General features: G+C 45.1%; 1 protein-coding gene across 4 annotated transcripts in view; it reads left to right on the top strand.

The window, feature by feature from the left end:
- runx2b (RUNX family transcription factor 2b) overlaps positions 1 to 21446 on the top strand; it is a 41636-nt gene extending 20190 nt beyond the window's left edge. For 3 of the 4 annotated variants that reach the window (XM_034579582.1, XM_034579581.1, XM_034579583.1), the window contains 5 exons: positions 282 to 438; positions 2455 to 2559; positions 12478 to 12645; positions 15133 to 15294; positions 18253 to 21446. In XM_034579582.1, the coding sequence (XP_034435473.1) occupies positions 282 to 438; positions 2455 to 2559; positions 12478 to 12645; positions 15133 to 15294; positions 18253 to 18731 (1071 nt within the window). In that variant the 3' untranslated portion in view covers positions 18732 to 21446. The remainder of the gene's footprint in view (positions 1 to 281; positions 439 to 2454; positions 2560 to 12477; positions 12646 to 15132; positions 15295 to 18252) is intronic. The other variant, XM_034579584.1, reaches the window with a different exon arrangement.
- Positions 21447 to 27473: the final 6027 nt, after the last annotated feature.

Below are 27473 nucleotides of genomic sequence, written 5' to 3' on the forward strand. Positions count from 1 at the left end.
AACCGAGAATGAAACGAATGTTTGGTTTCACTCAGCTTTTGGCTTTTAACTGACAGAATTGCTTTATTTAATTTTCTTTCTGCATTTTTTTCATTTCCTTTAACCATGAGAGGGAGAGAATATATTGCAGCTTATTGTGTAGTGATATAGTTCACCAGATTTTGGTTTATTGTGTAGTGATATAGTTCACCAGATTTTGGCCTTAGGACAAGTGTGTAAAGTCTTGTCAGAACTGTGATAAAAGTACTTGCTTAATTTTTGGCCTTTGTGCCCACCGACAGGTGGTCGCCCTGGGAGACGTAACTGATGGGACTGTTGTCACGGTAATGGCGGGAAACGATGAGAACTACTCCGCCGAGCTGCGGAATGCCTCAGGTGTGATGAAGAACCAAGTAGCGCGTTTCAACGACCTCCGCTTCGTGGGCCGCAGTGGCAGAGGTGAGGCCTGAAACACTGTGCTCCTTCCCCTGTACACTTCTATTAGTCAGAAGGAGCTATTAGGTTCAGTGGTGTGGATTAGTGGTCACATTCCCTACGTGGCAACCACATAATGATCTCTCTAACTCCGTGCTCAAATCCCACCGCCCGTCTCCTTAGAGTGGCGAGTCATCTTCCTGCCACTCTTTTTGCTTTAAAAGGAGGATCCTTCATCTTGTTTTTTATCTTTTAACCAAGGTGAAACAGACAAGCCTCTGTCTCCTTCTTGGTATATTTGCCCTAGGTTAAGAAACAATACCATGGACAAAGACAGGATGTGTGTCAGTCCAGCATCAGCTGCAGAGGAAAGTGTTGCTCTGATAAGGACAAACAAGGCTTTTATTCATCCTCTTCATAAAACGTTCACCTGACATGACCCAGTTCAAGTCAGGCTTATAAACATGTTGGGTGGTGCTGCAGGCCTGCAGCTGATCGCTCTGCACATATCCCCAGGCTGTTAGGCAGCGTGGCAGAGGCACACTGCTATTGGGCCAAATGGAATTCCCTGAATATTTGGCATTACCCAAGTGACTGGTTGCATCGTTCACCATCTTGATGCTTAATCATTTTATTTATGGCACCTAGGCTGTGCTCTCACTCGCCATTTCCAAACTTTATGGAAATATTTTCTTTGAGACTTTTCATTGTCTACAAGTCTCATAGAAAACTTTCACCAATAATAAGTTGATGGTGATAAAAGCTGTCAGCAGCTCTAACACTGACTTTTCCTCTCAGTTTCCTGTCAGTAAGGCAGGCAGGAGGTGGGAGTCAAGAGGGGTGAGGGGTGACAAAAGTATAGAGAAGAGATGAGGCGTGGTGGCTGGAACGTGTTGCCACGGAGAACTTGCGTGCGTCCCTTTGCTGTGACACAGAATCTAGTGACAGGAAGTGACAAAGGAGCCAGGGGGGATCAGACTACAAGGTGTCTGAAATGAATACCTGGCCACGACGGAGATAAGTACAAACAGAGCAAACTGATAGGATGTTAGATAACTAAAGGTTGTCTATAAAGAGGAGGGGGGAGCAAACAGAGATGGACAAAGATTGATAGCCACTGCTTGATGACAGCTTGGATGGATAGGACAGGTGACAGAGAGTAATCGGATACTCTTGATAACATCATTAGGCTTAATAGTGTGCTAGTGAACAGGCTTGTTTGACACTAAGCCCAAATTAGATCGCAGGTAGCACATGACAGCAGCGATGATGGGAGGGAGCGCAGGGAGGTGACGCACCGGTTGTCCCACTTTTATCGCAGATCGCTGACTCTGCTGCACCCACATGGCCCTCCAACCAGGTATGTGGGACACCTGTTGCATCTGTGATGTGCTATCTCCCCAACATATCTCATGGCTGCCGTGAAAGGCATGTTTAGAGTGAGCTACAGTGTGGAACGGAAGAGGATGAGGATGCACGCGGGTGGATGGCTCCGACTGAATGGACAGCTGCTCCGATGAGTCGCTGTAGCTACCTGCCCCCCCCCACACTTCCAGTTTGCGTCTCGTAGCCTTGGTTACGTGACGCGTCTGCATACCTCATACGTTAATGCTGCTGCGGACTTGGCTGCTGCGTTCTGATTCATAGCATTCCTCGTGCACACACACAGGAACATGCACACTTGCACATAGACACACTTAACCCCAAGGCAGCAACTGCTGGGGATTATCGAGAAAGGAAGTGACTATTAAAATGCCTCTCGCCCACTCACACAGTGTTAGACAGGGAGAAACTCTGGATAACAATATACTGGGTCCTCTGGTTAATATTCCATTTAGGCTCTGCCAAAAAACCTAAATAGAGCCTCTCAAACAGCCGATATTGTCTGTCGTTACTCCTCTAAAAGTCGATTTTCCCCAGTTTGTATTGGCTATTATGTGATCACAACCACACTTGTGACTTAGGGATGGTTTAGCAATGAATGCAGGTCATTGTCTCTGCAGATGGTATGTCATTTGATGTTGTTTGATGTCACCACAGGCAAGAGCTTCATGCTGACAATCACAGTATTCACTAACCCACCACAAGTGGCCACTTACCACCGAGCCATAAAGGTCACCGTGGACGGACCGCGTGAGCCCAGGAGTGAGTACAACTGCACGCTAATACACTATGGGAATATGCATGATCCATATTTCATCTTCTTAATGTGCCTTGAAAGGGTGAACATACATGTTTGGGGACTCAGAGATGCAAAAAGCATGTTTAAAATCAAAGCATTAGGAGTCTCATATTATCGCCTCTGTGGGTCAATCTCCAGAAACACTGCTTCCTACATTCCCCACAATGCACCACAACAGCGTCTTTAATTAGACCCTCTCTGCCTTGTAAATGCCCACTTCAGTCAAGGGCCACACCTCCAGATTTTAATAAATGCTCAAATTTTAAGTCTCATGCCCAAGCTGAGATAAACATGATGACATCATCAGCGTAATTGTGTTTCTAATTTTCTAAAAGCTTCCTCCAAAGACCCTGAAAAACTCTTAGTACAGACTTAGCTGTGTTTCTAAGCTTGTCCTTTTAACTAAGCTGTGGTTGTGTCTGACTCTGCAGCTAGCCAATGGCAGCACATGCCCAGCTAAAACGATGAGAGTGTAATAAAACGGCTTAATTAACAAAATAAACATATTCTGTTAGAAGTTGGGATTTTGTTAATAAGTAATCAACTGCTATTTAAGTTGACCACTGACCGGTGAAAAAACAGCTCAGCCTCCCATGTGACGGTTTGAGAAAAAGGAAGAGGAATAAAACGCGAGGCCGAATATTCCCGAGAGGGTACACTGGGTAGCAGAGTGCTAGCATCAGCTCCTTTTAATGGGCCATATAAAAACAACTGAGGAGGAAAAAAAAACTTTACTATAACCGTCAGTGCCAACTGGTCTGGCATGCAGCTGTTTCCTAAATCCTCCTCCCTATTCATAAAAAAAAAAAAAAGAAACATATTCATCATACCCGCCCGGCGGCCCCCATTACATGTGGCACCAGGACGCACAGAGACACAGAGGAGCTAGGAGACAGTCGGATTAGTACCACCATCAGTCTCTGTTGTAGGAAACCTGCCCGTGGTGCCAAAAACCGCCTCACACAATAGACATGCAGTGCTCATCAACACGCACCCAGAAACAAAGGCACATGCTTGTCCTCAAACGCACATGTACTCACAATCACACCCACTATTTCCCCTCCATCGCTCGGCGCTCTTGAGCCATGTTGTTTGATCAAAAGCATTTCCTGTGCATCTGCCGTCCCCCTTCAGATGACTTTCAAACAAGTCCTGTTGTTTGGTGGCGAGCAGATGAGCCGGAGGAAGGATTTGTTTAGAAGAGCTGAAGATGGTCTCAACAAAGTCTTTTCATAAAGCCTTAATGGATGTTAGACTGAGACACTAAACTACATATAGGCAGAACTATAGCTGATGGTGTCAGGTGAGGGGAGGAGACTTTGCACTTTTATCCACTGTTCTTCCCTTGTATTTGCTCAATTTGTGGTCTGGTAGAAAGCTTTAAAGTTAAAGTTTGTATGTTTTAACTTCAGTCTCAGGACAGTAATTTAAGCAATAAAGACTATGTCATCATACGTAACCCCTGAACTTCTTTAGTTTGCCGTTAAGTGGTCAGAATTGCAGCGCCGGTGTAATTTACCCAGAAACTACAGCCAAAACACGTCTCAATCTCAGGGGTCATTAAGCCGAGTTCAGAGGGTGGCAAAACACACATGTGCCCTCTCAAGCCCTCCTCCACGTTTCAGCACGGAGGAGGCCTCAGAGCTGAGAGCACCGGCTGTCTCCAGGACTGCGATTCAATCTGTGAACGCTTCATTGACACATGGGGGGCTTTGTCGGCCATTACAGCTCTATTTTGTGTTAAACGAGTGGGTAATTAGGAGGCCTGTGGTACACTGGGCCCCTAAGGGAGAGGTCCACACAGAGAAAGAACAGTAGGCTGTCTTAAAGTTGACATACACTGGCACTCTGTGGCCCTGCGCTGTAAAAACACTGTGTTGTTTGTGGAAAATACACTGACAATAACACTGGATTTCAATTTGGGCTGCAGATCGGTGTGAAAAGCTCAAATAAATCACCACTCTCTGTTTTTGTTGAGTGTTTTCTGACACTTTTGCTCCCTGTTAATGACTCGCGTGGTTGCGGTGCCTCGTTCAGGAAGGACATTTTGTGTATATGTGTTTGATAAGACTTATGGTAGCCATATGAGTCTTCCTGAGGGATGTCATTTCCCCCAGGGGTTCCTCATCTAATATAAGAGGGGGAATAAAGATGGACCACCCATGAATGAAGGGGGCTCATATCTCTGAACTGTGGCATCGAGCTTTAACTAATTAATTGGGTGGTTAGAGTGACGAATATCAGTGAGGCCTAGTTTAAAGATCTGTGGTATGATTTTCCTGTGTGTGTGTGTGTGTGTGTGTGTGTGTGTGTGTGTGTGTGTGTGTGTGTGTGTGTGTGTGTGTGTGTGTGTGTGTGTGTGTGTGTGTGTTTGTGTGTGTGTGTGTGTGTGAGTATGGTAAGTGGTTAGTCAGGTCCCTCTGGCCACTGTGCTATTAGCAGGAGGCTAACTCGGTTTCTGTGGTTCACATTGTGCTTAATCGCTTGACAGCTCTTGGTTACCCTGTGGTTCGCCACTGCACCAACAACTCAACAAGTGTGTTTGTAGACGTGTGCGTGTGTGTTCATGCATGTAGGCATGTGCATGTCTGTTTGCTCATGAAGATATGATTGCCGACGCATGTATTTCTGTCGCCCAGCGCCTGTGTCTGCATGTGTGCAGACACATAACATTTCAGAGACTGTGTGTGTGTGTGTTATTGATGTCATTAGTCTAGTGTCTAGTGTAGCCACACTGCTGATTTGGAGCAAAACTAATAGGCCTCATTAAATGTCATTTTAAACTAATAGACAGGGAGTGGTTGCTTAAACCAATATGCTTTTATAGGTGGTTCTGTCTCCTTTCAGCTGCTCCTAAAGGTGGCTGCAGCCAGCTGAGACAAACTTCCTGAGCGATAATAGCTGAGCTGTATTAACACAATATACAAGGCTTTCTGTCCAAACCCACTGTTCTCATTATAGTTAATTGTTGACAGACAAACATAGGAGGTGACAAAAAACATTATGGCGTCACATGTACTGTGTCTTGCTGCTGCATATTGCAGTGGTTACTTTGCATAATTCTGGGTCGTGTGTGTGTTGTCTGTCAGTGGTGAAGGTTAGCGGTCAGGCATGGTCTCTGGTGTTTAAAGCTGCTGGGTCTGGGGGGTTCTGGACTCAGGAAAGGGGTCGTGTTTTGTTTCGGTTTTGGTCAGGGTGTTAACAAGTCTGGTGAAGAGGCCCTGGTTACTCACAGGTCTGTAGACAATATTAGTGGTTTAAGAAACCCATTTGCACACACACATACTCATACGTACACGTACACACAATCATTTCTTATGCAGATCTCTATACTAGCGCACATTTGTACCAAAAAAAATGAAATGAAATGTAAAATTGACCAAGAAAATACGATGGCTAATAGCAGGCAAGAAATGTTCAGCTTGAAAATGCATGCATAGTGACTTTGTGCAGGCAGCAAGTCTTAAGTTGTGTCAGTGAGGAATTTCAAAGCTGTGGAGCCCACTCAGCAAAAGCTCCGTCAAGTCTTGTAACTTACCTGGACCTTTGAACAGCCAGGAGAACCTCACCAGAGGACCTCAGGCAGTGGACCAGCTCACAAAGTGTTAGAAGTTGAAAGTTGTATTTTGAGTCCTAGACCTAATTTAACCCCAAATGTGATCAGCAATTTTCTCAAACAATTAGTAGTTTTAATGGGATAAAAAGTGGAAACTTTTCTCCAGGTCTGTAGAGGAGAAAAGAGATCTGTTTTTTGATCCCAAAAAATTGAGAAAAGAAGGACTATACAACCTTCTTGACTTTAGCAGTGACAGCCAAGGTTGTCATGAGTGTATGTAGTGAGTGAAGTTTGGAAAAGTGGATAAGATTATCTTTAGTTTTTGCTGAAGAAAGGTTTTGGACATCTAGCACTTAATCTCAGTAAGGCAGTCAATGAGAGTGAGAAAATCCCCATTAATTCAAGGAGTTATTGATACATACATTTGGGTGTCATCTGCATTAACATGAACCATGTAAGACCTCTTAAGTAAGATCTGAATCAAGACAAAGCCAAAGAGTCCCATGGATTAATATTATATTTGACAATAACGTCCCCATTTAAAGAGAAAACAATAGTGCGTCTAAAGCAGAGCCTTGAGGTACACCACAAATTAAATCGGCAGAAGAGGATGATGCATGTTTCCACTGCATGCACTCAGACATACACCCACACACCTAAGCAACTTTATTGGAGTGGTTGCCAGGCAGCACCCTATTAAAACTCCTGAAATAAGACTGCCATCATACTGCCAGGCAAGAAATAGTATGAGTAAGTGAGATCCTCCCATTAACATGTCTATCATCACCAAAAGGGCCGTTGAACATTGTCATCACACACAAAGGCTGTTACAAGCACTCGTAGGGTGCAATTACCTGCTGTAAGGCCCATGCTTTATTTCTTACAAAGGACATTTATGCTCAAAACTAAATGCTAAGATCCGCACGGATGCTAATTACATTCTTCAACAATATTTAGATGATGTCAGATAGCTATCATTTCATTTTCTTGAATTATGTACAGTAATATGAGTCACTTTATGTCTGTGGATTATCATGCCTTGTCAGCTACTGCCTCCAGCAGTCTGTCCAAAAAATAGAATATGCTTTTGTACGGCATCAATGGTAATTAAAGGGGATTTTAGAAGAGTCAGTAGTCTTTTGTCCGTCACAGACATACACACACAGACACACACCCACCTATCTGCTGCTGCCTTGCTCGAAGCAGCTTTTAACAATGGGACCCGGACAAATAAAACTCACCCAAACATCAGGAGGAAAAGGAATGAAAAGACGAAGGGAGGGAGGGAGGAAGGGGGGAAAAGAAAGAAGAGGAAAAAAAAGACTTCAGGCTTTTCCAGAGGCAGTCAGTCAGTTGAATGTCTCATGAAGTTCCTTGAAGAGGTGCCAAGGCCTCGACAACGCAAAACACAAAATCATTCAGTGGGAGGCAGGGAGGGAGGGAGAGAGAGAGAGAGAGAGAGAGAGAGAGAGCGAGACACGAATGAATAAAGAACGAGGAAGAGAAGCAGGAAGTGAATATGATGCATAATGAACATAATGTATAAAAAGAGATAAAGGTTAAGAAAGGAGTTGGCTCTGATTGGTCGACTCTGAGCTCCAACGAAAACATCTCTGAGGGATTTGTTCTTCCCTGTTCTGAATCAAAACACTTAAATGTGAGCGGAGAGGTGCAGAGGGACACTGTCTGAAAACCACACACACGACTGTGTGTGTGTGTGTGCCCTTTAAACTATAGACAATATGATACAAATGTGTGAATACAAAGTATTTTTTCTTTCAATAAATGTATCACCTTTGAGAATAGCTGTGTGTGTGTGTGTGTGTGTGTGTGTGTGTGCGCGCCCTTCCCTCGCCTGGCTTGCTTCCTCCAGGCTGGAACGCATGGACCACACAGACGGCTGGCAGCGCTCCACGACAGCCTGGCTCCCTCTTTCTCCTTCTCTCCTTCGCTTGCTGCCTCATCTCCCATGCCTCCTCTCCCATCTCTCTCTCTCTTTCTCATTTTTTTTCCATTTCTGTTTCTATTATTTTCTTCCCTCTCTCGCTCTCCTCTCTCTTACCAGACCCCCATGGTAGACGGGCGTCTGGCTGTCACCAACTCATGCCCTTTTCCTCTCGAGACGGATTCTGCCAGCTTCAGATTGCCACCTGAAATAATTCATTGTTTCTGACCGTTCGCAAAAAACAACATGACCACTGTGAGGGCTCCCGAATAAAAAAGTGAAATATGGACCCAGTGCATTCATTCATCGACTTTACTGGCTGCTCCACCGTTAGATGACTGACACACACACACACATACGCATACAAACACAGACTGGCTGATTCAACTCAGGCTCCATGAGCACGGGGGTTTTTCTGAATCAGCCCCAAAGATACACTCATTTGAGCTCACCCAGTGATCATAAACCAGCCTGAAGGGCTTCGAGGGCATGACGTGACACAAAATTTATAAATTATCCCATTTATACAGGATTTTCTGGCACTCCGCATTTTCCTCACGTGTTACTTAGTCAGGCAACAGGCAGGAGAATTTCCCATTGACGTGTCTGCGACGTTAGCTGAAACTTGATGTGTCGATGGGGGGGAGGCGGTACTTAAAAGAAGTAGGTCGACATTGTGGAAACATCTTCTTGGTGAGCGTACGGTAAATATGAAGCTGTATCTCTGAGATGTTAAAGAATGGAAACAGCTTGTCTGGCTCTGACTAAAAGGAACTAAATCCTCCTACAACCACCTCTAAACCTCACTAATCAACACATTGTGTATGTTTGTTTAATCTGCACATAAAATGAATTTTATTATCTTTAGGCAAAGCCAGGAGAGCTGTTTCCCCCCTGCAGTTTCATATTTTTCTAATCTTCTCATCTAACGCTTGGCAAGAGAGTGAATTAGCATATTTCACAAAATGTCAAACAGTTCCTTTAGACGTTTTAGCCCTTGGAACCAGTTACCCTTGACATGTATGATCCCAAACACGAGCCGTCCAATAGATTAAGAAACTGGGTTGTTTGAGGAATATTTTGAACTGGGACATATGAAGCAGCAGTTAACCATCCATCAAAGACGTCTGCGCTCAGGCTCAGATCCAATCTAATGCTGCCATTAATTGCACAAGACTTATAGTCTGTTTGCCTACTTGCTCTTACTAACTGTTATCAGATCAGCAGGGCTGAGTTGAATCCAGACATATGTATCTTGGACAGCTGAAATAATACTGTTCCAGGATCAGCGAGCAACTGTGTGATTACAGATACCATCGACAGAGGTGTTATCTAATCATGGTTAATCTTTTATAAGTCAGTGTGTATGTGGGTGTGTGCGCACATGAATATGCACCATCCATATGTGCAAATGTGCATGATTGCATGTGCAGACTTGTGTTTGCATCTATTCATGGGTGTGTGTGTGTGTGTGTGTGTGTGTGTGTGTGTGTGTGTGTGTGTGTGTGTGTGTGTGTGCTCACATCTGGTCTGAATCTGTCCATGTTTCCGGCCGCTGGCTGGGCAGGGAAGTGGCAGGCGCTATCAAAAATCTCCGCTGTTTTCACAGGGATGATGGGAATCTCAGGGACTTTCCCTACGGCAGTGAAATCATCCGCCTTTTCCCGCTCCTTTAAATACCCCCGGCTCGTTCCTCCACCCTGCTAAGGTTCCGATAAAACAGCTGAGACGTCTTGTGTTTGGCAACAGTTGTCATTTAAAAGGTGTAATTAAGCCATGAAAAACTGTATTTACTGTCAGGGCCTGCTAAACTAATGGAGTTGAGGTCGAGCTGTTTGCAGTGTAAAGTGGTCCTTAATGTGGTGGTTGACATGCTGCATTCCTTAAGGAGAAACAACACGGTTGCATCCATAGGTGTGTTTGACGGAATGATCGTCCAGGGTGGAAGCTGAGAGTTAGTGACACTGTGACATTAAATTTGACTTGTTGTGGGCATCGGAATCGTCTTCATCTTTTTAAATATACAGGTTAATGTCTGTCTGTATTTTCAGGATCTTCCTCCAACGCGTCAAACGCTCTCTAACTGTTTCACCATTCGCTGTTCTCTGTGCTCAGCACTCTTCACAGAGCCCGTGTCTCCTGACCCATCTAGAGCTCTTAATTTACTGGTCATCAGGGTCTCTTCCTCTCCATGTGCCGCTCCTCCCCCCCCCGTGTCCGTCTCCCCTCATCTCCCCTCGGCCTCCCATCGCTATTTATTCCCATCACTAGGAGACGGCCCGCGCACAAAGCCCGCACTGTGTCCCGAGGCTTTTTTAGAATAGAAATTCGGTCTGTTGAAAATGGAAACGCTATGATTGACTGGGCACAGCTTGTGCAGAGAGATGATAAATGCCAGCGAGAGGTACAAATTATTCTCAGGAAGGATGGAGAAATATTATTAATGAAATATGGACATGAATTTTGTTATAAAGTCCTCAATGAGGAGGGGTTTTCGAGTAGCCGATATTATTTTAGGTTCCAGAGCGGCTATGTTAAGGAGCAGATGATGAGATGGCCTGTTTATTTTCAACTGGATGATGCCAATCCAGTAACGTCATCGCAATAAAAAATCGTGGTCTGTCACCGGCTGATTTCTCACTGCCGCCACTCTCATGTCTCATTTCACAGCAGCGGTATTTGCTATTAAAATTCCAAACATTTGTTCCAGAATAAATTGAGTTGTTGTGAAGAGTCATATGGTTTATAAAAGCATTTCTGGGGCTGACATGTTGCAGTCGTGGAAAATTGCTTCGCTGAAGAAGATGAGGCGGATTTTAAATGACTTTTTTTGTGTCATAACCTCCAAGGAGATTATGTTTTATTAGCGTTTACTTGTTTGTTTTTTAAGCAGGATGATGCAAAATCTATGGACAGGATCAGGGGGCGGATACAGGATTTTTTCCCACTTTATTTACCATTGTCGGATAGGTTGTTTTTCAATATTTTCATAGATTTATCAGAGAATAATTCGTGGATCATGATGAAAAAAATCATGTATGTTTAGGGGACTGATGTGTGTGTGTTCAATTTGATGCAAATGAACATCCAGATCTAATGAATTGAAATGTGGTTTCATCAGGGGACTGTTAGGCCTTGGGGGAGTAATGTACTCTCTGAGTGCCCTTCTAGTTTTTATTTGACAGTGAAAGTGACAGGAAATATGCAGAAACAGAGAGGGAGGCATCTAGCAAAGCTCCCCAGCTGGGGAAGGAGGTTATTATACACATGTTAAACTATTAGCCCACAAGGACCCACACTGAGCAGCTTTCTGTGGTCTTTATAATGATGCCTCAGTAAAGCAAATGATGATTTCTCCCCTCCCTCTCCTCTCCTCTTCTCTCCATTTTCCTTTCCGTCTCCCGCTCTGTCCATAACACCCACCCTTGCTCTATAGGTGTAGTGCCAGGCCTTTGTTCCCAGCCCAGACAGGTTGAGCAGGATTCTGAAGAAGCTCGTTGTTTTTGCCCGAGCCAGCTGGAGCTGTGCCAAGCACATCAGGAGTTTCTGCTCTACCTCTGTTTGATATGTACTTTACCACCTTTACAGAGAAACCAGTGCGAGATCAGACAGACACACTGACACAGTCACGGCGTGTGTGCACAGGCCTCTGTGTTAACTCCACCTTTGAAAAACTACTGTCTACACCTGGGCCCATCGGCAGGTTTCGCGTTGGTTCCCATTATAAGACAAGGCTGCACGATCTCTGTGTACTGTAATCGAGTTATGGCCCTGAAAGGCTGATTAGAATAGAATCAGGGATATAAAGGGTGTAAAATGATCAGCAGAGGAATGCAGGAAAAGAACAAGTAAAATACATTTGGCATAAGTTACGACTCCTGTGGGGATAATTGGGGAATGGCGTGAGAGCTTGTGTTTACCTGAGGAAGAAGCCTCAGGTTAAAACCTGCGTACATGCAATTTCTCACTCTTGGGATCCATCTCTCTTAACTCTCTCTTTTTCCCTCATACAAGATGATATTAGATTCAAGTCTTTGTTAATTAGGAGGATGTAGCATCCCACTCCCAAAAGCTGGTCTTTGTTGAGCTTGTGTTTACAAAGTGAGGTATGGCACACAGAAGGCCTGAGTCATTAAAAGCACATTAGAAAGTATAACTGACGAGCTGTTGGCTGAGACAGCTGACAAACTGTGATCATTAATCACCCAGAGTTGAGTGTCATCAGTCAGATAAATGATGTTTTGCATGCAACTTCACATAAGTAATAACAATGTAAACACTGATGTCTAATAAATCTAATAACACCTTGTGTTTTATTACAGCCCGGCTCCCGTCGGTGACTTTCTCCTCTAATGAAGAACTTGTTTTTTGTGTCTGCAGGGCATCGTCAAAAGCTCGAGGACCCTCCCAAGGCGGGCCTCTTCTCCGACCGCCTCAGTGAGCTGGAGAGGATGAGGGTGAGGGTCACCGTGCCCAATCAGGGCCCTCGGCCAAATCTCAACACAGGGCCCAACTCCTTCAACCCGCAGGGTCAGACGCAGATAACAGGTGAGCGGACTGGGTTCTAGAACCATAACAGCAAGCATCCACACTGTTGAGTCTATTAGCTCATTGTTCTGTGAACTCCAACCTCTGAGATTACGTTATTAGGGGTCAACACTGACTCTAGTGCCGTGTGTCATTGAAATAAGTTTAAAATACAAAATCCTTTTGCTGCACAACCTTTGCAGATGCTAAGGATTTGAAATTGGTCTATATTTTATGTTTGCATTTAAGAATGAGAGCTTTTTTAAAACATTTTATGTTTTTCACCCAAACTACACACATGCTAACATTGTTTAAGAATTCAATAAGAAGGTGGAACATCTACAATGTACATCACAAGTTCATCAGAAAATGCTGCTTACATGGTAGTCCTATTTAAACTCTTGATCTTTAATCTGGTTAATATTGGAATATTGGAGCCAAATGCCGTTGGTGTCCCAAACGGTTTTATGGAATAATCCAGCAGGTTGAGTAACAAGCTGAGTCACAATCAAAAGCATTTGCTGTGTGGGAGGTGAAATATCAAACCCCAACTGGAGCCATCGGGTACATCCCAGCGGTTTCTGCCACAGAAACGCCCTCCGCGGCGTGTTACATCGCCTCTAAGATCGTCTATCTTTCTCTACTCCATCACTCACTATCAATTACATCCTCGAAGGTAACACCACCTGCCGTGGCTCAGGACGTTACCAGACCGCCCGCACTTCTGCAGGCTCGTCACAGGTCGTCATTTAGTCCCTTAGTTACTCTCTGGCGTGGCTTTGTAGTGTTACTTAGCGGATCATTTGCGGGATGGTTAAGCAGCTTAGCAGTGGTGAGTGGTGAGTGGAGAGTATTATGCACTGGATTGTGCAGTAATTCCATGTGAGTCAACTGTTTTTCAGGTTAAGATGTTCTGAGGGGAAACTTTAGATCCAAGAGCAGATTTATGAATTAGAGGAGTGATTCCCAAAATGTTTTTGTCAGACTTACGACCACGGCTCCGTCTCATTTACGCCTTCGTGGAGTGGCAGAAGCTGGATGCTTAACAATGATCGATTACTCCAATTTTACATTTCATTTAAATAACTTTTTCTGCTCTATATTCATTATATTCAGCTATTTCAACTGCCCTATTCATCCCCCCCTTTCATTTTAAAATCGTCTTTCACTAACTATTAAAAAGTACTTTTAGAGAACCATTTTAGCAGTTTTATTCATTAATTTAGATATCAATTGTAGTTCAAAAATGTATGTTAAGCTGTTTTAAATAACTTATTTATCTATTAGTTTTAGCTGTCTACTTTAGCCATTTATCTTTTGGCCCTTTTCACTGCCTATATCATATCAACTATTCATTTATTTAAAGTAGCTATTTTATTATATTTTACTTTACTTTATTTTACTTTACTGAATATAAAGTAATAATGATCTCTAAAAAACTAGGGGGCTGGCAGGAGAAACTCTGGAAAGTCTGGAGGCTCTCACTCCGACATTTGTTTTCTCACATACAGCCCCTTCGGAGAATGTCAGGAGATTATCTGGAGCACAGTGCATGTCTGAAAGTAACTTTCAGTTGAGCTCTTTCCATATGCCCACTGACAACTGCAGAAGCACCTCCTGGGCTATAATTACCCCTGACCGGGAATCACTGAATCACCATCTCCACAGTGCTGTGTCAGCGCTGTAGAATGGTCTGGCTGCTCCTGTTATTATTCTCCAGTAGGATAAAAAAACACCGTAAAACAACAAGCCAATGATGAGCTGCATCGACTGTGCTCCTGCAAAATAGCGTCAGGGGGAACTTGTTTTGGTTTATTAACCCTGCAAAGAAAACTAAACACCAAAACAGTAAAAAAAAAAACGAATGTCAACTGTGTGATTGCAAGAACTGTGTTCAAGAACAATTACAGCAAGCATCCTCACTTGAAATATCCAACGGCAGGCCTGTACCCACAGTGCACATCCAGTGAGTCAGACGACGAAATCGCAGACATTCAATCACTACCAATGAGTCCATTGCATCATCATAGCACTTAAAAATACCTCACATATATTGCAATATCCATCAGTCTTCACAATACCCTGCCGCAGTACAGACACGTCGCTGAAGTGTGCATGATGGTTATTTTCATGGTAGTCTGCCGGCGTGTTTACACCCTGGGTGTGTGCCAGCGAGGCTCTCTGTGCCTCAGCTGCAAGCACAATGTTTTATAAGGCAAACAGGAAGATCTTCTCTTCAAAAGTAAACATTATGTGTTATTACAGAGGATGTTGCATAACACGCCCAACTGATACTTACCTCCGAACACAAGCACGTACAAACAGGGACACTAATAATGTCTGCAATTGTTGTGTGTCTTATTGTCAATTTGCTCCATGGTTTAGCAAAGACAACAATGATGAAGGGCCACTGGTAATTATTCTTTCTCTCTTTTCCTGTCTGTTTTTTTCCCTTTCTGGGCTCTTTTTCCTCTCCTTTTCCTCCCTCGCTCCTTTTCTCCCCATCAGACCCTCGTCAGTCCCAGTCCTCTCCTCCCTGGTCATATGAACAGACGTATCCGTCCTACCTGAGTCCCATGGCTTCCCCCTCAGTCCACTCAACCGCCCCCCTCTCCTCCAGCCGAGGCACAGGCCTGCCTGCCATCAGCGACGTGTCTCGACGGTTGCCAGGTAGAACCACCTCTCTGCCACTGTGTGAAGCCAGGCTTGTCCTGTTATGACTGTCTCATCTGCAAAGAATCTCAATAATAATCTTAAATAATCCAGATAACACTTGTTTACTGAAGCAATGGAGGGACAATGCCACGTTGTGTGTTCATTTCGCCTTACTTCCGACGGGAAGCCGGTGTAATAATAAAGCTTTTGTATGAACCTGCTTAAAGTAACCGCCCGTACGGGACTCTCGAAGAAGTAAAGCTAATGCACCAACAACGAGGGCAGGATGATTTCATTCGTCATCACTACACCTGGCGTTCTATTGGTTGGGGAATTTTGACCGAAAAATCCAAACGCATAAGAAAAGTGTAGGAAATCTGTCCAAGCAACAACATTTTGCAAACGAACAGTTCGAGCACAAGGAGGGGCTATTTGGGGTTTTGAGTGGGCGTTACAAAATCTAAACGCGAAAGTCCTGCTCTCAAATTAAAGGACCATGCTCTTTATTAAATATAGGGGAAAGACATCTGTAATCGGGGAGAGAAAGACGCTCTCACTGGTCATTTTCACACTCACAAGCAGAAACTTAAACAAAAACTATCTCTTTCTTAATTGAACGCAGGGAATGAAGCGTGTCGTCAGAGCGCGAGTGTCTTACAGCGAGCGGATTGCTTTGGATGGCGCTTTTTCTTTAAAGTGGGGGAAAAGAACGATTGTTTCCTTTTTTCCTCGTTCCAAGCCTTTGATCCCAGAGGAGTATGGGTAATAACAGGCCCAGGGATAATAACAGGCTCGTGACTGACAAATAAAGTGTCTTTATAGCAATACAGAACTCTCACAAGGCATTCTGGGTAATTGCATTAGCCAGTCATCTGTTGTGCCATAACAGCGGCATCTGTGTTCCAATTTGTCTCTGTTTTTCCCCCCAATGTGAAACCTCCTTTACAATCCTTACGTGCCGCCAGACAAGTTTCTCCCCCGTACACCTGTTTGACTCACTGCCATGTGAGCTTTCTTTCCTGCTCGACTTTTTTTTCCTTCTGTTTCCTTGTAACTACACCCTCTGTGTGTGTGGGTGTGTGTGGGTGTGTGTGTGGGTGTGTGTGGGTGCGTGCATGCGCCCCGAGCGAGGGTGAGTGATTACGCGACGCGGCCGTGTGACTCTGCATTAGAGAGGGTTTAAAATCCAGCCAGCTGCCTTGTCAGCTTTGATTAGCCCCGTATTCCCCCTTCAGCTTTCATCTCGCGAGCACTGGGCTTTGTTCTCAAAGCGACACGTGCACACGCATAAGCACAGGCCAAAACCTCGCCTCCCGCCCTCACCCGCTCGCACACCTCGAGCGCTTAATGCCTCCTAAGTGATGTGACTGAGGCTCTCAGATCTCCGCAGATCATGTTGACACCTCGCCAGGCTGCACAGTAACAGTATCCAGCCACAGAACATACCGACAAGCATGAGCAGAAGCTGATATGGATGCTCCAGTGCAAACAGCATTCCGCCCCCTCCACGCACACACAGATGACATTTGCTAAGAAGCAGTTGCAAAAGTTCAGACACCTCATTTGGAGGTGATGCTCCAAACCTTGCAAAATCCTCCCAAATATTTAGACAATGCTTCACTTCTGGTTTCATTTCGATTGATACAATTGAACCTGGCTCATCATCACAAGGGTCCGAATGGTAAACGCAGCAGTCGGGAGTCTATCGAGCAGCGGCGCTCACGTCTGAGATCAGCAGCAGAGACAATCACCTACTATTTCTATCCGAATCAAACGGATCTTGTGGAAAGAGGAAGTTTAAAGGGCCCTAATTGGCAGCATATGCTATCTGACGCTAGCGACAAACCGGCCTCACAATTCCTCCCCTGCACATAAACACTACCCTCCTCCTCTTCCCCGCCGCCCCCCCCTTGTCCTCTCGCAGCAGACATGGTGACACGGAAGACGCCTGGTGATTTATGATAAGAGCGCCATGGCTGGACTAAACCGCTGAGAGGAGACGCGAGGGAGGGAGCGGGTGGTGGTGGTGGTGGTGGGAGGGGGGACTCCTATTCTCCTTAAACTCTGCGCCCAGCGCGAAGCTCGCCGCAGCCAGTTAGTGGTTTTTGGGATATTTTTTAAAGGGATGAGGCGCAGAGAGGGAACGGAGGGTGAGATGGAGCGGCTCCCTCTCGGCTCGCTCTCTCTCGCACGCGCACGCTCGCACAAGTTCGTGCACACGGTCCCACACACATACACACACACGCTGGAGCCGATGGGAGGCGAGGAGAGGAGCCACATCAGAGCTCAGCCCTGCCTCATTATGGATCTCATGGAAACTGTTTCTTGCTCAAAGTGTTTCCACATGTGCAGCTCCTGATTCATCCCAACTGCTTTTTTATGTGCATACAGTATTCACACACACACACACACCCCACCCACACACACACACCCACCCACGCACACACACTCTGTTTGCACGACCGAGTGTGTGTTTGCATGCATAAAGAGTCATATAGATACACATAAACATGCACCAACACACACACACACAAACATATATGCAGAGGTGTAAACATTAAAGCATATGCATGCGTGGGACTTTGCTGATGTTTGTTATCAACAATCCTGAGATGAAGTGAGCCACAGCCCAGAAGTTGAGGGATATAACAAAATTTATGGGGCAATACTGTTTCATAAGTGTGGCCACAAAATCCATGACACAATCCAAATTGGTTGATACACATATCTGACTTGAAATATCTGATTACGCACAATTCAGTTAACTAACGCTTCATTTATCAAGGGACTTATTTGTTCAATTCAATTACTCTACAAGACAAAGTGCTAAATAGTGAGACAGTCCAAAGCCACATATCACATAATCCAAACTGACAACCTGGTGTGAAGGAGTGTAATGATTTAGGCTTTCATAATAATATCTGCTCATGTCAGAAAGTGATTCATGTTGTGTGTGTGTGTCTGTGTCTTTAGGTTCCTCCGACCTGAGCCCCTTCCCTGGTCAGTTTGAGCGTCAGTTCCCGGGCCTGTCCTCCCTCACAGAGACTCGGTTCCCCAGCCCTCGGATGCACTACCCGGGTACCTTCACCTACACCCCGCCGGTCACCTCCGCCATGTCGCTGGGCAGCACCCACTACCACACCTACCTTCCCCCTCCTTACCCGGGCTCCACCCAGAGCCAGAGCGGACCCTTTCAGACCAGCAGCACGCCATATCTCTACTACGGGGCCTCGTCCGGCTCCTACCAGTTCTCTATGGTTCCTGGCGGGGATCGCTCACCCTCCCGCATGATCCCGCCTTGCACTAGCGCCTCCACGGGCACCTCCCTGGTGAACCCCAACCTGCCCAGCCAGACGGAGGGAGGCGTGGACGGCGACGGGAGCCACAGCAACTCCCCGACGGTTCTCAACTCCGGAGGCCGCATGGATGAAGCCGTCTGGAGGCCATATTGAAGAAGATCAGGGGGCGGAGACTGGAAGTCAGCTGAGGTCATGGTTTGAAAGCACAAAACCTTTTTTTATTCAAAAGGGGATTTTTGAGCTCTCATCAGCTATCTCTACCTTTTGCTTGGAAATTAAGGTTGAGATAAAAAAGAGACAAAAAAGACCAAACTTGTACGAACTTGTCTTCCTGGAATGTGTTTTGACCAAGGCACTACAAAGGGAGTCATTCTCACAGCAATAATGAGAAAGACAGTTTTGGTTTACTAGGCCCCAGTGGATAAGACATTATTTCACTTTTCTTATAATCCACAAGCTAAGGGATGCTTCAACAATATTTGTAGGAGACTGCCTTTTTTTGTATAGTGTTTGTATTTCAATAAGGCTTTTTGCAGAGCATGTTTTTGTACTACGACAATATCAAGATGCAAGTTACGCACTGAGTAGCAAGTGATGAGAGTAACACATATGTTACCTTAAGTGGTATGGACAGTAAATTTGCTTTAAATCAATTAATTTAACTTGTATATTGTGGGTGAAGCGATGTAGATTAAGGCGTTTTCTTAGTTTTAACTTATAAAGCCATAAATTATGTATTGTATTTGAAACTTGAGGCAAAGAAGTGTAATCTGAATATTTTTGATGCATCTATATGATTAAGTTAAAACGATTTTTTTCTTTCTTTTGATAGGTAATTTAAGAGAGTGAGAGGTCTAATTGTTTTGTAGTACCCAAAGATTTAAATTGTTTCAAATATGAAATGTAATTTCCAAAGAGTATTGCAACATGTTTCTTCTGGTGTTACTTTCAGTTTAACTGCTCAGCACGTTAAGAGCCCGACATCCTCGCTAGGCGTTGACACACATTTGGCTCAGAATTAAACCTTCGGTATTTATTGAGCAATAACTCGTATTGTGCCTCTTGGCAACATACCATAAAAGAGCGCTTCAATGGGGGGAAAATAATTATCCATTGGGGGAAAGTCTGCTTGGTTTCTGTAGTTTGTCTAGTCTGACATGCACTCACATACATATGTATTTTCTTATCCAAAGAAGAAACGGTGCTTTTATGCACAATTTGCCACGGAGCCTGAAGACGATGATTGCAGCCCCATGTCTGGCGGTGCGCTCCGAGGCAGCAGGTCAGACTTTGTAAGGCTCGGTTAGTTTGTGATACATGAACTCCTCAGGACGGGAGAAATCCTCGGGTGATCGGTCGAGATCGCAGGGAGACACACGCCAAGTCTATTATCGCTTTCATATCATGTGCAGGAGATGGCTTTGAAAAAGTCTGTCTTAGTGTGTGACACACATGGGTACTTTGTCCTCCTCTCTCCGTCTTTAAGATTGAAAAGGAGACATCACAGTTGAAGACTAAAGAGACTGTGACATTCCTTCAGGCGTTTATTTATTCCAGTGTTTTAGCTTTTGTTGACATGATTTACCCAAATAACATTTGTACAAACCTCACCAACCAACCAGTGTCACAATCGAAACTCTCCGTGGCACCAGGACGAGTGGGAGGTCTGATATTTTCCAATCTGAAATTACTGTGTGAGATATTTTTTTTTCTAAAAGGAAAACGTGCAAAAACCGAGGTGATTGGATGCAGCTGCTGGCAGCAAACTGGTAACCGAAAAATATGGGAGACTTGTGTATGTTTGTTTCATAAAGCACTTATTTCTTGTTTTATTTCTAGCAGCACTTGTGGCCGGCTGCCAGCGGGGCTCGTGGTTTTTGGTGCTCTCTGCCGATATAATGCCACTGGAGTCGCACACACACACACACACACACACACGCAGAATGGATAACACTTGGCCAAACAAGCCATTTACATTGGACCAGAATCTGATCTCACAAGGCAGTTGGTATTTGTTTAAAAAAAGAAAAGCTATTTTTTTTTCCTTTCATGCAATCTGATATTCAGTGCATATAGGTAATATAATAACCCAATTTGAAAAAGCTGAGAAAAACATGGCCCTGTCCAAGGATCAGACTTCAAGCTTTTCATTGAAGGTTTGCACGCAGTGCCTCTTTCCCCGTCTCTGCAGAGGATGTTCTGAACTCACTTAATGGAATTGAACATGTCACACTACATTTCCCCGACTGCTGCAGCCCAAAACGAAAAGTATTTTTGCTGGTACGGTGAAGCATAAGAAAGCAAATAAAAACCTTTTAGATTGTTGTGATTTTACAGCTTTATTTTCCAGTTACACATTTATCCAGTGTCTCCATAGTAACTGCACATTTGTCGTGGATTCTTTCCAAATTTTAACAGGAAATGGTCTTTTAAAAACTGTTTACATGCCACCGCAGCACTGACGTCCCATTCTGTCCTCATGTGCTTTTTTATTTGTGTTGTTTTTTTCTTCCACCTCAGAAACTAAGACGCTCATCCTTTCCTTTCCTTTCCTTTGGTGTAATGTTGCAAACACCAGAGATCTTGTATTATTTAATGATCACCATGTATGATATCCAGGCTCGTATGTAAAGTCTTCTTGTTGTTGTCTCTCGTTATGCTTCTTCTCTCATGAACGCTTGTCAGGAATCTGAGTCTAATGGAGACGCCATTAGACTTTGCTGGTACGTTTCATCAAAGATCATCATTGATTTTGTTTTTTGTTGTTTTTTTTAAGGGACAAACAGACCTGACAACAGTGAGTGAAATTGGCATTGTGATTGTACATTTTTGTTTATTTTAAGAATAAAATAGGAATTTTGTAACTTATTTTTTCCTCTTCATCTCGTCTCTCCACCAAATGATTTGGTTTAGTGTGGAATATGTGGGTCGAGATCATCCACCTCGTTTTCTGTCCACTGGGTTTGGCTTTAAAGAGCTTATGTGCAGAGTTTGACACTAGAAGGTTGTTTTTTTATGTTCCTTTGATTGAAGGGGAAAGTTTCTGTGTTTCTTTCCTAAAAACAGTTTAAGACTTAAAAGTGTAAGTGTGGAATAACTCGTGACATCACCATGGGAAGCCAACGTGGTCCAATTTACAGTTTACAGAAGTGCGATGTGGAAACTTGAGACTTCCCGTGCACTAACGCTGAGAGTGGACTTCACAGTGAGGCAGAGGACAACTTGTGTGTGAGTGGGAGTCCGATGTTTGAAATGAATTTGCACAATCACAGATTTTCAACTTGTCTATGAGGGAGAAGAAGAACTCTCTGTGTGTTTGTATTAGAGGTTCCTCTCTGCTGACTTTCCATTCCAATAGAAAGGGCCACCACTGAGTTTGCTCTTAATTCTCCAAGAACGTTTAGCGGTGTCACTGCTCATTTAAACTTTTATGAAATAGTTGAGCTGTGTAGGAAGCACGTTCCGCGGTGTCATCTCTGGTCCGCCGTTCCGTCTGCACCAACATTGTCTTTGGACGGGGACGTCGAGGCGGGCCGGGGGCCCTCGGCACGCTCAGCCAGACTTACTACTGCCACCGCCACTGCCATGGCTTCATTTCAAAGGTGCACTGGGAAACCAGAGAGACGGAGACAGGAACAGAGACAGAGGGAACCAGGGAAGCTGTTTTACATTATTCCAAGACATAATAGAGCCAGTCTAAGTGTGCACACACACACACATACATACACATACACACAGAGGGAGAAGAGAGGGAGAGCTACACCATCCCATGTGTGTGTGTTTTTTTTTTAAGTTTCAAATTGGGAACATTCTCGGGATTTCCCTGAATATAGATTGCGTGGAAAAAGCTCCCACTGGTTTCAGGTTCACATTCTCGGCGTTCTCAGCCATGTCTAGCAATTATAATAATGAACTCTGGAGGAGCAGCGGGACCCAGACACCCAGAGAAATTAGCATAATATCCTGCACGCACGGGACAGACAGCAGACTCATTTTGGTGGAGTTGGTACATGGAGTTTTGTCCCCGTTAAATTTCGGCGGTTGAACATGATGCCAGCGATGATGTGGACTTGATTTCTATACCAGGTTATGAGTAGTTTTGCAGCAGCAGCACAAAGAAGGGTGCGCTCTCTTCCTGTGATGTTATGCAATCAGCTGAGAGGGATACAAGCAGGAGTCTGTGAGGAGATAAAACCACTTCATTCAGATGACTGTGCACACACACACACACACACACACACACACACACACACACAGTTGACAGCCCAATACAAACTGTTTACTTGACCTCTACAAACGTTTCAGAGGAGCAGCCCGGGCGGGAAGTGATCCTCAAGAGTCTCATACCACTCACAGAGCTGTATATCTCTGTGTATGTTTCCGTCTTCAATAACAGAGCAGAGGTTGTGTGTGTGTGTGTGTGTCTCTTCTCTACCCTCATACAGGGAAATCCACACATCTTGATTTCTCATTTATGCCAGAGATAAGCTCGGGGGCTCTCCACTGTGCGGCGTCCTGACCTCTGTGACCCGCCCCAATCTGAGTTTAACCAGTGGTGACGGGCCACTTAAATATCAGAGAAACCGTCTTTGACTCCAGCCCATGCCCACCGTAAAGTACACAAAACTGAACCTAATTTGATCTGATTGTAATTGAGCAACCGCCCTCCCAGTCCAGGAGAATTTCAAACTGAGTCAACAATAACTGTGTACTTTGGCGCACTCTAGTGGCTTTTTTATTTAACCTTAGGGACCAGAGTGAGGGGGCCCACCCATACATGTTGCATACAGCCACAGGCAGACTGGATGTGGCCAAACTAGCACATTTTATGTCAGTGGCGCTCCGACTAAAAGTTCCAGCTCCCCACATTTAGTGTCTGCAGACTGCTTGAGAGATTTTGCTCCATAAATGAATTCCAGATATGAAATTCCTCACCCTCACAGAGATGGGGGGGGGGGGGGGGGGGGGGGGGGGGGGGGGGGAGGGAGAGGTCGTAAACGATGGCTTGTCCTTTGACCTGTAATAAAAGAAATGATCAGTTGGCAGGCGAGCTGCAGCGTGGGCAGCAGCCGAGACCCTCGCAGACATGGTAGGCTGAACGGCCGTCTGACGTCCTGCAGCCGAATCCATTCATCACCAGATTAAAGCGTGCCTGCGTCTTTAGCCCGCTTTGGAAACATTCGATTCCATGAAACCGTTTGCTGCCAAGTGAAACCCAATTCAGAGAAAAGTGCACTTATGAAACCCAAAAAATGCCTACATCTAATGAGTTCTGCCAGTTCCGATTATGCAATCTGAGACCGGCCTGACCGAGAAAAAAAAAAAGGGAATTACTGTGAAACTGTAAGTGTCAGGACCATGGACAGCGACCAAACACACAAACAAAAGGTCTCTTTGTCCAGGGCCTTCGCTTCATGTCAGGGCTTCAATTTATTCACCATCTCAGCTGTCAGGAGCGGCTAACTGTCGCAGCACGACTGAGTGTACAGAACATAAAACAGGGTAAACCTCAGCTCGGTGCCAAATATTCATGCAAAACAGGCCTTTTCCATACGTTTCAGCCAGGCAATAAAATTTAAAAAATTCGGGCAGGGGCCCCATCTTCGTCGGAAACCAGGCGTGAAGGAGCTCTGTGTGTTCCTCCCGTCAGATGAAGGTCTGTGAGAACTTTATCAGGCCAGTGTTAATGGAGAACTAATGGGCTGGTAATGCGGAGCAGTCACACAGGACCCGGCTCGCTGCTGGATGACATACAGCCCTGGTGACACTTCAGATCATGTCGGTGCTGTTTGGAAAATCCACCACGCGGCCGTACAGCCACGTGGGGATGCCAGGCGGGAAGGGGGGAGGGGGGGGGGGAGGAGGAGGATGCCCGCCATCGTGTCTGGTTCTGCTTTAGACATTCATCCTCTCTGTCTCCAAGGATCATAACTCGTGTTAGAGGCAGGTTTTATGGTTTATGACTGGAAAATAAAATGCTGCACGTTTCCTGCAGGCGAAGCGATGATTTACAACCATGGATGATAAAGCGAGCGCCCGCCTGACAGCGCGGAAGTGTGAGGGCTGCCGAGGATCCAGACATGTCCGACATGTGGATGCGAGTGTGGTCGCACAGCGAGTGTGGTCGCGCGGTGCGGTTATATACGTTGGAACTCGGCACAGAGAGAAAAGTTCTGGCTCGCTCGGAGGTATCAGTACCTGACATCATCATCTCACATAATTAGCACAGTGTCCACATCCTTCTCCAGTGACCGTGGATTATTTCATGTGGTTCGCGACTGGAACCGAAACCCGAGCCAGTAAATCTAACCGAGAGCATAAATACCCCCGGGCTCTGCCGTCTGCAGACACGGTTGCTCGTTTCCAACCGACTCCTCTCCAAAAGGCCAATCAGATATGTTTATTGTTATCTTATGCTTAAATTTGGGCCTGATTATTTAAATACACCGAACAAAAATGTCTTGATCAACCATCCAAGCTCAAACCGTGGGGCCTGCAGGCTCTCAGGCCACGACAGGCCCGTCCCTGCAGCCGACACATGGCTCCTCCGCCGCCGCTCCGAGACACGGGTCCGCGGTGCCAAGAACCCTCCCTGGTGACGTCGTCAGTCTTACGCCGAAACCGCAGGCGTGCGCCAGGCAGATCAATAATCCCCCATCAGGCCTCACCACAAGTCACTCAAGCCTCCGAGGGCAGGCGAGCAGGGGGGGCCTGGTTGGAGGGGGTGGGGGGTGGGGGGGGCTGCAGAGAAAGTGATACTCTCCGAGATGCTCTGTGTCTCCGAGTGGAAGAGACGAGGACTCGTCTTCTGCTCGGCCCTGTCTCCGCTTTGAAACCGATCTCCTGTTATGACACGGTCCCTGTGCTCTGATTAGACGCTTCCTTCATCGGGCCTGTCGGCCCTCAGCCGTCACCTCGCCATGTGGATGCCACACGTCAGTCAGTCCCGCAGCGGTTATGAGGATGGAAGGAGGATTTCTGCTCAAATTATTTGTGCCTCAGATGCAGTTAAATTTCTAAGCTCTCGTTATACCTGGCGAGCTTTAGAAACCCAGAGAGCTGTTGAACCGATTTGTCCTTAAAGACTTTTCCAACCTGAATACCCTCAGGTAGCCAGAGCTGACATATGTTCTTACTCATTTTCTACGACATGAGAAAAAAATACAGCAGCATTAATTTCAAAAGAAAATATAATATTATAGTTTTAGTAAAAGTAAATGGACTTTATTTATGGAGAGCTTTTCTAGACTTATCGACCATTTAAACAGTTTACAGAACAGGTCCCATTCACCCATTCACACACAATTATATGCAGCACCTCAGGGGCAATTTGACTTTCAGCATCTTGCTCAAGATAACTTCAACAAGCAGATCAGTGGAGCCAGGAATCGAACCGCCAACCCTTCTAGTTAGTGAACGACCAGTCGACACAGCCACCCGATAGTTATTATGATGGACATTTTTTTAAATAATCATACATGAGGCACAGACTGAGGTTTTATATATTTATATATATATATAGTCTACCCAAACTAAGGGTCGGGTCCCACTGGGGGGGTCGCAACATGCTTTCAAGAAATTAGATACACCTCCTGTGATATTATATCTATATATAATTATACACCATATAATATACTGCCATTAAGTATACTACAGTGAATTTATTTTGTATACCATACATGCTTATATACTTATAACAGTATATATATGTATACGTCTATTTCAACATTATATTTTTCCCAAATACAGTCCTCATGAAATCCTTCTGTGCCACTGCACTTTCCTCAAGTTCGTCTCTATACAGACACTTTTTACGTAGTGAGTGTTGATATGTACATAATCTCAGTATTTTTTTATTTAACTTGTTGGTTTTATTCTTTTCTATTCTCTTGTCTCATTCATTCTGACAATCTGCTGCTGTACCAAGTGGAATTCCCCAGAGAGGGATCAATGAATCTTCTCTTCTCCTCTTTCATCTCATCTCATCTCATCTCATCTCATCTCATCTCATCTCATCTCATCTCATCTCATCTCATCTCATCTCATCTCATCTCATCTCATCTCATCTCATCTCATCTCAAGTCCAGAGTCTGTGGCACCTTTACTTTGGTGTTCAGGGGTTGAAAAGTTCAGGACGCCCTGGTTTCATTTATGATCAGAATCTGAAGAAAAGAAAGGGGATTATATGATGCTATAAGATGTGGATAAAAAAGTCTCTGCTAAAACACACTCAGCAGTGAAGAAACTTCACCTCAGGCTGAACCGTGTGTGTGTGTGTGTGTGTGTGTGTGTGTGTGTGTGTGTGTGTGTGTGTGTGTGTGTGTGTGTGTGTGTGTGTGTGTGTGTGTGTGTGTGTGTGTGTGTGTGTGTGTGTGTGTGTGTGTGTGTCTCCTGGGTACAATATCTAAGGTAAGCAGCCGCTGAGTTTGACTTGTTCTTGCTGAGGGGCACCGGGGCCTAACACGGCAGTATATCTCAAACTATGGGTCTGGCCCCTAATTGGATCACAGGTCTGTTTCTGGTGGGTCCTCACACGTCAAACGCACCGGTTTGTTTTAATCAGCTTGGCTCTCAAAGCGAGACTCAATTAACACAATTTATGCCCGAGCTGAAAAGGTTTAGTAAACCTGGCTTTAAAAAGTGCGGCGAGTGTGAGTCCCTGTCAGCCTATACACAGACTCCCCGTGCTGCGGTGGCCGAGCCAAGGCCAGCGACTGCTAGCTCCACTGGGAGTGTAATAACAGATTAATGTGGCGTGCCAGACCCCGTGACCAGACGTGTTTGACGTTAATGCTCCACTGTATATTATCCAGCTCGCAGAAATGTTGGATGTGAGCGATGGGATCCAAGGACAGGGATGTTTAGGTACTAATTACCAAACAGCAAGGCACAAGT

This window comes from Hippoglossus hippoglossus, chromosome 24, assembly GCF_009819705.1.
Source record: "Hippoglossus hippoglossus isolate fHipHip1 chromosome 24, fHipHip1.pri, whole genome shotgun sequence".
NCBI lineage: Eukaryota > Metazoa > Chordata > Actinopteri > Pleuronectiformes > Pleuronectidae > Hippoglossus > Hippoglossus hippoglossus.